At 45.1% G+C, this 11,349-nt stretch overlaps 2 protein-coding genes across 2 annotated transcripts in view; both read left to right on the forward strand.

Annotated features, from left to right (window-relative positions):
• The window catches only part of LOC129715974 (E3 ubiquitin-protein ligase TRIM39-like), a gene marked incomplete at its 5' end in the record, with an annotated part of 1,781 nt that extends 884 nt beyond the window's left edge, over window positions 1-897 (forward strand). The window contains one exon of the mRNA XM_055665860.1: window positions 1-897. This exon is cut by the window's left edge and continues 884 nt beyond it.
• Window positions 898-8,052: 7,155 nt separating this feature from the next.
• Window positions 8,053-11,343, forward strand: LOC129715972 (nuclear factor 7, brain-like). The gene is made up of 3 exons (XM_055665857.1): window positions 8,053-8,689; window positions 9,364-9,459; window positions 10,332-11,343. Exons 1-3 carry the CDS (start codon window positions 8,279-8,281, stop codon window positions 10,596-10,598), a joined length of 774 nt encoding a protein of 257 aa, XP_055521832.1. The 5' UTR covers window positions 8,053-8,278; the 3' UTR covers window positions 10,599-11,343.
• The last annotated feature ends 6 nt before the right edge of the window (window positions 11,344-11,349 follow it).

The following is an 11,349-nucleotide window of genomic DNA, read 5'->3' on the forward strand; positions in this document are numbered from 1 at the left end:
TCTCCACAACCTCGATCAACTCGGACTTGGAGTTAACTATTTAGAAACATAGAAACATAGAAAATAGGTGCAGGAGTAGGCCATTCGGCCCTTCAAGCCTGCACCACCATTCAATGTGATCATGGCTGATCATCCAACTCAGTAACCTGTACCTGCCTTCTCTCCATACCCCCTGATCCCTTTAGCCACAAGGGCCACATCTAACTCCCTCTTAAATATAGGCAATGAACTGTGGCCTCAACTACCTTCTGTGGCAGAGAATGCCACAGATTCACCACTCTCTGTGTAAAAAATGATTTTCTCATCTCGGTCCTAAAAGATTTCCTTCTTATCCTTAAACTGTGATCCCAACATCGGGAACAATATTCCTGCATCTAGCCTGTCCAACCCCTTAAGAATTTTGTAAGTTTCTATAAGATCCCCCCTCAATCTTCTAAATTCTAGCGAGTACAAACCGAGTATTTCTCTTTTCACAGATACTGGCTAGCCCGCAGAGGTTTTTGTATCATCGATTGCTTTTCTTTCAGATTAGTACCACCCGCAGTATTTCTTCGATTTGCACAGGCCCCTACAATAAAAAATTATCGCAAAAAATGTGAAGAGGATATGAAGTGTGGGCAGGTTCAGATTGGGACGTGGAGATCTTCCTGGAGCCTTCTTGGGATATTAATGGAAATCCCCCCACCCCCCCGTTCATAAACGACCAAAGGGTGTCGGCTTTTTTTATTTAGCACACTTCGCAATCAGAAAACAAAATCTCTTCTTGTTATGTGGTCCATGGCTCGTGACGGTGAGAAATCCCCACCCTCACTGCAGATAGCTGTGGGGGTGGCACGGCGGCAGAGTTGCTGCCTCACAGGGCTAGAGACACGGGTTCCATCCTGACGATGGGTGATATCTGTGGGGGCAGCCTTACGCTCAAATCCGTGATCGCGTGAGTTTTCTCCGGGTTTCCTCCCACAATCCAAAGACGTTCAGGTTTGTAGTTTAATTTGCTTCGGTGAAATTGTAAATTGTTCCTTATGTCTCCGATAGTGCTAGTGTATGGGGTGATCGCTGGTTGGCGGGAAATTCTGTGGGAGGAATGGCCTGTTTCCGTGCAAATGTATCGCTACCATCTCAAGGGGGAGTAAACAGCAGGGAGAGAAGAAAACGGGGAATTACAGAGTTAGCCTAACATCGGTTGTGGGGAAATACTGCTAGTTTTGTTGGTCAGTTATTAAAGATGGGATAGCAGCACATTTAGAAAGTGGTGAAATCATTGGACAAAGTCAGCATGGATTTACGAAACGTAAATCATGTCTGACGAATCTTAGAATTTTTCGAGGATGTAACTAGTAGCGTGGATAGGGGAGAACCAGTGGATGTGGTGTATCTGGACTTCCAGAAGGCTTTCAACAAGGTCCCACATAAGAGATTAGTATACAAACTTAAAGCACATGGCATTGGGGGTTCAGTATTGATGTGGATAGAGAACTGGCTGGCAAACAGGAAGCAAAGAGTAGGAGTAAACGGGTCCTTTTCACAATGGCAGGCAGTGACTAGTGGGGTACCGCAAGGCTCAGTACTGGGACACCAGCTATTTACAATATATATTAATGATCTGGATGAGGGAATTGAAGGCAATATCTCCAAGTTTGCGGATGACACTAAGCTGGGGGGCAGTGTTAGGTGTGAGGAGGATGCTAGGAGACTGCAAGGTGACTTGGATAGGCTGGGTGAGTGGGCAAATGTTTGGCAGATGCAGTTTAATGTGGATAAATGTGAGGTTATCCATTTTGGTGGCAAAAACGGGAAAGCAGATTATTATCTAAACGGTGGCCGATTGGGAAAGGGGGAGATGCAGCGAGACCTGGGTGTCATGGTACACCAGTCATTGAAGGTAGGCATGCAGGTGCAGCAGGCAGTAAAGAAAGCGAATGGCATGTTGGCTTTCATAGCAAGAGGATTTGAGTATAGGAGCAGGGAGGTTCTACTGCAGTTGTATAGGGTCTTGGTGAGACCACACCTGGAGTATTGCGTGCAGTTTTGGTCTCCAAATCTGAGGAAGGACATTATTGCCATAGAGGGAGTGCAGAGAAGGTTCACCAGACTGATTCCTGGGATGTCAGGACTGTCTTATGAAGAAAGACTGGATAGACTTGGTTTATACTCTCTAGAGTTTAGGAGATTGAGAGGGGATCTTATAGAAACTTACAAAATTCTTAAGGGGTTGGACAGGCTAGATGCAGGAAGATTGTTTCCGATGTTGGGGAAGTCCAGGACAAGGGGTCACAGCTTAAGGATAAGGGGGAAATCCTTTAAAACGAGATGAGGAGAACTTTTTTCACACAGAGAGTGGTGAATCTCTGGAACTCTCTGCCACAGAGGGTAGTTGAGGCCAGTTCATTGGCTATATTTAAGAGGGAGTTAGATGTGGCCCTTGTGGCCAAGGGGATCAGAGGGTATGGAGAAAAGGCAGGTACGGGATACTGAGTTGGATGATCAGCCATGATCATATTAAATGGCGGTGCAGGCTCGAAGGGCCGAATGGCCTACTCCTGCACCTAATTTCTATGTTTCTATGTTTCTATCTGTGCTGAGTTTGTACGCTCTAATCCGTGACCGCGTGAGTTTTCTCCGGGTTTCCTCCCACAATCCAAAGACGTTCAGGTTTGTAGTTTAATTTGCTTCGGTGAAATTGTAAATTGTTCCTTATGTCTACGATAGTGCTAATGTGTGGGGTGATCGCTGGTTGGCGATAAATTCTGTGGGGGGGAATGGCCTGTTTCCGTGCTGTATCTCTACAATCTCAATGTAAACTTGCCAACATCTGAGCAGCTTACAGTCAGGTCTATTCAGCAGCAGTTCAGAATTCTTGGGGTGTGATGATATTTCAGCCGAGAAATAAAACGAATGTAATAATATTCACAATGTTTTGGTAGCTTTCATCATACAATGATTCGGAAGCCATAATTGACAGTAGATTAAGGCATATAATGCACCGTATAGGATATTCAACTCATGGTCAGTATTTTTGTGATTATGTAATTCTGATACGATTTATAATCGATACGAAAAAATGACAGAACTTTTATGAAACACAATGTACTCAACATTTTCATGCATATATGTACGCAAACTATTGTCAAAAATGATGGAGTTGCATAAAATACTGTGTGAGTCGAAGCGAATAATAAATGATGCCAAAATGCAACTAAACTGGTTAATCAGGTGTGATTCAATAATATAAAAATAAGTAAGTAAGTTTATTGGCCAAGTATTCACATACAAGGAATGTGCCTTGGTGCTCTGCCCACAAGTAACAACATGACATACAGTGACAGTTACGAATGACTCAGAAAACACTAAACATTAATAAGAATAAAACATTAATGATAAATCACCATTGATCAAGCATGCGAACCAACAAAATGTCAGATCAAAGGAAGGCTACAGATGTTTGGCTGTGTTGTCAGCTTTGACAGTCCGGAGTCGCCTTCCAGAGGGAAGTGATTCAGAGTTTGTGGCCAGGGTGAGAGGGGTCAGAGATGATCTTGCCCGCTCGCTTCCTGGCCACTGCAGTGTACAGTTCATCAATGGATGGAAGGTTGCAGCCAATAACCTTCTCTGCTGATCGGACAATTCGCTGCAGCCTCCAGGTGTCGTGCTTGGTGGATGAGCCAAACCAGACCATGATGGAGAAGGTGAGAATAAGAAATCAAAGCAGGTCCCACAAGAGAGCTTCTCCGTTCAATACAGCCACCCAGCAGTTAAAGTTACTCCCATATTATTTATGTTTAAGAAAGAACTGCAGATGCCGGAAAAATCGAAGGTAGACAAAAATGCTGGAGAAACTCATCGGGTGAGGCAGCATCTATGGAGCGAAGGTATAGGTGACGTTTCGGGTCCAAACGGTTTTTCACCTAAACGTCACCTATTCCTTCGCTCCACAGATGCTCCAGGACAAGGGGCCACAGTTTAAGGATAAGGGGGAAATCCTTAAGGACCGAGATGAGAAAAACATTTTTCACACAGAGAGTGGTGAATCTCTGGAATTCTCTGCCACAGAAGGTAGTTGAGGCCAGTTCATTGGCTATATTCAAGAGGGGATTAGACGTGGCCCTTGTGGCTAAGGGGATCAAGGGGTATGGATAGAAGGCAGGTACAGGATACTGAGTTGGATAATCAGCCATGATCATATTGAATGGCGGTGCAGGCTCGAAGGGCCGAATGGCCTACTCCTGCACCTATTTTCTATGTTTCTATGCTGCCTCACCCGCTGAGTTTCTCCAGCATTTTTGTCTACCTTCCATTTTTCCAACATCTGCAGTTGCCAAGCTTGCGCCGTGTAACTGCGCAGTTCTTTGTATTACTTGCTTACGTCGCCATCTCCTGGTTGAAACCAGCGCATTAATGAGTGCAATGGAGATCTCTAAAACGAAGTGCCGGAGGAACTCAGTCGGCTGGATAGCGTCTGTAGAAGGAAAAGAACAGGGAGGGCTGAGGCAGAACCTCGCCCAAAAATAAAGTGCCATTCGAGGATTAAATAGGAGCTTCAATCTGGTTCCAAAACGTCACTGATGCGCACAGTTGGTCCTTGGAACATAAACTAGGGAGCAGAAGTGCAAGTAGACTAAAGCCTCTCCCGTCTCTCATCACAGATGCTGCCTGACCTGTTGAGCATTTGCTGCTAGTTCAGATTTTCAGCGGGGTTTTTTCATCGAAACTCCAAACAAAAGGCGAGAGATTCTCCGTGAAAGTGTGGGGGTGAAAATTCATGTCCGCGCCGTAAAAAGAAACCGTCCCGGGCTCGTAGCTGAAGTAGACTCCCACATTCCCGGGGATTGGAACGGCGGGAAGGGGGGATGGTTGGGAGGTATCTACATTGAAGTTGCCGCCAGCTCTTTGGGTGGTCCAGAATCCATTCACTAGCGTCAGGTCGACCCGTCTCTTCCTCTCCATCGACTCTGCGGCGACTTCCGGACCCAAACTTCTATTATCTGCGACCTCCACCTCCCAATGATGTCTCCCCGACGCGAAACCCACCCATCCCAGTGCACACGGCCAGACAGTAAACCTCTTCCAGGTGTCCGGGAGTTTCCTTTGTCTCCTGGTCCAGGTTTTTGTGTCTAACTCCGTGTTCCCAATTCATTGTTATCCAGGCTTATTTACTGTTTCAGGTGTCTCTCTCTGTCCCATGAGAATCAGGTTGTTGTTACAAGGATAGACACAAACGGCTGGAGTGACTCAGCGGGTCAGACAGCATCTCTGGAGAAAAGGAACATGTGACATTTCGGGTCAAGATCCTTCTTCAGACTGTTACAAGGATGCTTGGCTAAGGGACGCATTGAAATTTAGTGTCGCGCATGCAAAAGCTTTGTTGGGAAGGGCTGCATTCGAGTTTCTGCCTCGATGCGTTCTATGTAACAGCTCAACAAACATATGATTGCAGAGAATTGTGGACGCAGCCCAGACCATCACATAAACCACCCTCCCTTCCATCGGCTCACATAGATACATAGATACATAGAAAATAGGTGCAGGAGTAGGCCATTCGGCCCTTCGAGCCTGCACCGCCATTCAATATGATCATGGCTGATCATCCAACTCAGCATCCCGTACCTGCCTTCTCTCCATACCCCCTGATCCCTTTGGCCACAAGGGCCACATCTAACTCCCTCTTAAATATAGTCAATGAACTGTGGCCTCAACTACCTTCTGTGGCAGAGAGTTCCAGAGATTCACCATACTCTGTGTGAAAAATGTTTTTCTCATCTCGGTCTTAAAGGATTTCCCCTTTATCCTTAAGCTGTGACCCATTGTCCTGGATTCCCCAACATCGGGAACAATCTTCCTGCATCTAGCCTGTCCAACCCCAACTCACTTACACCTCACGCTGCCTCGGCAAGGCCACCAACATAATCAAGGACGAGTATCACCCGGGTCACTCCCTCTTCTCCCCTCTCATCAGTCAAGAGGTACAGAAGTGTGAAAACGCACACATCCAGATTCAGCGACAGTTTCTTTCCGGCTGTTATCAGGCAACTGAACCATCATATCAACAACTAGAGAGCGGCCCTGACCTGCCACCGACCTCATTCGAGACACGCTGACCATATTCAATCGGACGTTACTCGACTTTATCTTGCACTAAACTTTATCCCCTTGATCATGGACGGTTCGATTGTAATCATGATTGGTCTTTCCCCTGACTGGTTAGCACGAAGCTAAAGCCGTTCACTGTACCTCGGTTCAGGTGACAATAAACTAAACTGAATAAACTAAATATAAAGGGTGTATTATCCAAAGATGCCCCTGAATGGAATTGGTGCTTTTATATAGAATGTACAGAATACCTGATGATAGAAGTGAGAGTGCAGGAGTGAGATCGGCCGACTGACCAAATGGTGCCAGCACAACAATCTGGCTCTCAACATCAGTAAGACCAAGGAATTGATTGTGGACTTTGGATGAGGACCCACAAGCCTGTTTGTATCATGGTGGAAAGGGTCAATAACTTCAAATTCCTGGACGTGCATATATCAGAAGATCTTTCCTGGACCCAGCACACCGATGCAGTTGGAAAGAAGGCACATCAGCGACTCTACTTCCTGAGTAGATTACGGAGATTCGGCATGTCGAAGAGGATTCTCCTAAACGTCTACAGGTGCACAGTAGAGAGCATGCTGACCGGTTGCATCGTGGCCTGGTTCGGCAACTTGAACGTCCAGGAGCGGAACATGTTGTGACCACTGCCCAGTCCATCACCGGCTCTGACCTCCCCACCATCGACGGGATCTATCGCAGTCGCTGCCTCAAAAAGGATACCAACATCATCAAAGACCCACACCATCCTGGCCACACACTCATCTCACCATTGCCACCAGGAAGAAGGTTTAGGAGCCTGAAAAGTGTAACGTCCAGGTTCAGGAACAGCTACTTCCCCACAGCCATCAGACTATTAAACACGACGACAAATAAGCTCTGAGCTCTGAACTGCAAAATACTATATTATTATTTGTTATTTGCACAATATTTGTTATTTATTGAACTTTTTCTTTTTTTCCCCGTTATGTACAATATTTACATATTCACATATTATGTTGTGCTGCAGCAAGTAAGAATTTCATTGTCCCGTCCGGGACAGATGACAATATAACACATTTGACTCTTGACTTGATATCATGAGTGTGCTCATCTATAGTTTAGTTTAGAGACACAGACAGTTCGGACCAGGCCGAACAGCAATCGCCCGACCACTAGTCCTATCCTGCACACTCGGGATCATTTACAGGAGGACACATAACCTACAAACCTTAACGTCTTTAGCATGTGGAAGGAAACCGGAGCACCGGATCGCAGGGAGAACGTACAAACTCGGTACAGACAGCGTTCGTGGCGAGGATTGAATCCGGCTCTCTGACGCTAAAAGCAGCAACTCTACCGCTGAGAATTGATCGCAATGTAAATGAATAGACCGCCCGACCCAAACGAATCTAAAGAAAGCCGCGCACTGTTTTGTATTTGTGCTGTACATTTCAATAAACACATTTTAAACTTTAAATATAGTTTTTAAATTCCGTGCGTCATGGGTCATGCGAGGAGACTCGACGGAGAATGGGGTCGAGAGGGCAAGATAGATCAGCCATGATTGAACGGCGGAGTAGACTTGATGTGCCGAATGGCCAAATTCTGCTCCAAGAATTGAAGATTATATATATGCATATATTTATGTATATAATTATATATATAATTGCCTTTATGGTTTATGTACATCGTCTGACATATAAGATAAATAAAGCAATGGTGATGCTTTAATCAAAGTTGCTTCTGATCCATGAGAATGAACCTTATTTATCTCTAACATGCCTCTCACACACAGGCACACACAAACACACATTCATATAAATATATATATAAGTAAAATTTAATTTTGTGTGCAGTGTGTGTTAAAGCAATAGAAGGGAATCTGCACAAGGGAAACTACGCTAGGGAGGAAAGATGGGAGGGGAATAGGGGAATTGGGGAACAGGGGGAAAACATTTACAACAAAATTAACTAAAATATGTGAGGTGATAGATGCGCTGTATCAAACACTGTTCCCTGCAACACTGATTACACCAAGGATGATAGAGCGGATTATACAGCGGGAGGATTACATACCGGGTCGCGTTTTGCATAAACAAATGGCGGCCGTGACGTTCCGTTACGTACTACACGTCAGTCCATTTGATTTCGGAAGAGTGTTTTTTCTTGCTCCTCTAGTATCTTTACCGGGAACCAGGAAGTTGCCGAAATGCCTTCCAAGGCACAGAGTGAGAATTGGTCGGATGAGACAATTTGCTCCATCTGCCTTGAATTCTTCACCGATCCGGTTTCACTGGAGTGCGGCCACAATTTCTGTCGCCACTGCATCACTCGGTGCTGCGAAACGAATAGTGTGAATTGCTGCCCGGAGTGCAGGCACGAATTTCCGGGTATCCCTTCCGCGATCAACTGGGCCCTGGCGAGTCTGGCCGAGAAAGCACAAAAGTTAAAGCATAGCCAGACGGAGAAGAAAAGTAAACTCCTCTGCGAGGAACACGAGGAAGAGCTGAAGCTGTTTTGTGACACAGACAAGAAACTGATCTGTGTGATTTGCCGGGACTCGCGGGAACACAAGTCTCACAACTGTATACCGATTAAGGAAGCTGTCGAAATCTACAAGGTAAAGGCTTCAGGACTCCAGGGCTCTGAGCGACAGGGAGAGGATGAGCAGGCTGGGACTCTATTCCCTGGAGCACAGGATGATCTTCTGGAGGTGTACAAAACCATTAGAGGAATAGATCGGATAGACGCACAGAGTCTCTTGCGTCGAGAACAAGACAGAGGATTGACGTGAAGGGGGATTCATGTTATAGGAATCTGACGCGTAGCTTTTTCACACAAAGGGCGGTTGGTGCATGGAACGAGCTGCCAGAGGAAGTAGTTGAGGCAGGGACTATCGCAACGTTTTAGAAGCAATTGGACAGATACATGGATAGATACATAGATACATATATACATAGACAACAGGTGCAGGAGTAGGCCATTTGGCCTTTCGAGCCAGCACCACCATTCAATGTGATCATGGCAGATCATCCCCAATCAGTACCCCGTTCCTGCCTTCTCTCCATATCCCTTGATTCCGCTAGCCCTAAGAGCCCCATCTAACTCTCTTTTGAATGTTCTAACTCTTTTGAATGGGGGATAGGACAGACGTAGATGGGTATGGGCCAAACGCACGTAGGTGGGGCTAGTGTAGATGGAACATGTTGGTTGTTGTGGGCAAGTTGGGCCAAAGGGCCGGTTTCCACACTGTATGACTCTATGGCTCATGAGAACATTTTCACCCAATCCCAGGATCAGATGAAATCCACCTTCATCTCTCTCTCCAAGAAGATATCAGAATTCCAGGAAATGGAATTGCAGCAGAAACAGACGATTAGTAAGATTAAGGTAAAACAAACCACTTTTGGTTGATTTCCTGGGCTCGCGGTTATCTTTGCTTCTTTCGTCACACTGACTGAATGAATGAATGAATGAATGAATGGATGATGAATGATTGATTGAATGTATGATGAATGCATGGTTGAGTTTATTGGCCAAGTATTCACATACAAGGAATTTGCCTTGGTGCTTCGCCCGCAAGTGACACCATGACATACAGTGATAGTTAGGAATAACACAGGAAACATTAAACATTAATAATAAAACATTATCGATTAAACATGCGAATTAAATAAAATACCAGAGCAAAAGGAGGCTACAGGTTTTTGGTTATTGAGTAGAGCTACTACTCGTGGACAAAATCTGTTTGTATGTCTGGCTGCGGCCGCTTTGACAGTCCGGAGTCTCCTTCCAGAGGGAAGTGATTCAAAGAGTTTGTGGCCAGGATGAGAGGGGTCAGAGATGATCTTACCCGCTCGCATCCTGGCCCTTGCAGTGTACAGTTCGTCATTGGGGGGGAAGGTTGCAGCCAATAACCTTCTCAGCTGAATATTAATATTTAAATAGAGGAGTCTGAAAACTGTAACATCCACGTTCAGGAATAACTTATTCCCCTCAACCATCAGGCTATTAAACGCTACAACTTTCAAATAATACAGCTCCGAACTACACAGACTACGGACATTATATTTTGTCTCTGCACTATTATTTGTGTGTATATATATATATATATATATATTTCACTTTTTGTTGTTTATTATAGCGTTTACAGAGCATTATGTTTACATATCTGTTGTGTTGCTGCAAGTAGACATTACGTCGTTCTGTATCAGGATAGATGACAATACAACTCTCTTGTCTCTTACCTCTTCATTTAAAAGAAACAATCACGCTACCTACAGACTCGCGTGGCTTCAGAATTCGCTGAAGTGCACAAGGTTCTCACCGATAAAGAACACAGCTTAATCAAAGGCCTCAAGGAAGAAGAGATGAAATTCGTCAGCATAATGGAAAGAAATATTAAATACATTCAAGATAAATTAATATCAATCCAAGGGAAGCTGGCAAACGTGCGAAAACAGATGAAGCAGAAAGATGGAGCTATCTTCCTGAAGGTGAGTGTCCAAATGCACTCCTCTATCAGATAGCTCCTCTATCAACTCGTTGGTGCAACAGGCAGTGAAGAAAGCGAATGGCATGTTGGCCTTCATAACAAGAGGAGTTAAGTATAGGAGCAAAGAAGTCTTTATGCAGTTGCACAGGGCCGTAGTGAGACCACACCTGAAGTAGTGTGTGCAGTTTTGGTCTCCAAATTTGATGAAGGACTTTCTTGCTATTGAGGGAGTGCAGCTTAGGTTCACGAGGTTAATTGCCGGGATGGCGGGAATGTCATATGCTGAGAGAATGGCGCGGCTCGGCTTGTACACTCTGGAATTTAGAAGAGATGAGAGGGGATATGAACCCTACGTAGGCAAGTGGGACCAGCGAAGCATGGAACATGTTGGCTGGTGTGGGCATGTTGGGCCGGGGGACCTGTTTCCAAGATGTGGTTCATATTGTAGTCCAGGTTTGAGGGCCGTCTCTTATGGTGAGCAAAACAAGCGCTGTCTCTCAAATCGAAATTACCTTTTTTTCCAATTAAAAAGGCTCATGAAAAAATTAAGGTTGATTGTTCAAATTCAATCAGCTCTGATTTTTTCTGTCGTAATCTAGGTTAGACTTCCGCTTCCTGTCGGTAGCCCATGCTTTCCCTCTCCCTCCATTCCCGACCCTTCCCAGTTCACCGACCAGTTTGACTGCCCTTCTGATTACATAGTTTCCCTGTCTGCTTTGTTCTCACCTTCTCCCAACTAACGATGGTCTATGCAACATTTTCCTTGATAGAGTCATCGATGGATA

This window comes from Leucoraja erinacea, unplaced genomic scaffold (assembly GCF_028641065.1).
Source record: "Leucoraja erinacea ecotype New England unplaced genomic scaffold, Leri_hhj_1 Leri_1566S, whole genome shotgun sequence".
Taxonomy (NCBI): Eukaryota; Metazoa; Chordata; class Chondrichthyes; order Rajiformes; family Rajidae; genus Leucoraja; species Leucoraja erinaceus.

Excerpts from the sequence above, each read along its gene's own strand:
- LOC129715972 (XM_055665857.1), top strand. The coding sequence starts at position 8,279 with ATGCCTTCCAAGGCACAGAGTGAGAATTGGTCGGATGAGACAATTTGC. Across the intron at positions 8,690-9,363 it reads AAGCTGTCGAAATCTACAAG|GATCAGATGAAATCCACCTT; the intron begins GTAAAGGCTTCA and ends ACCCAATCCCAG. Across the intron at positions 9,460-10,331 it reads AGACGATTAGTAAGATTAAG|AAACAATCACGCTACCTACA; the intron begins GTAAAACAAACC and ends TTCATTTAAAAG.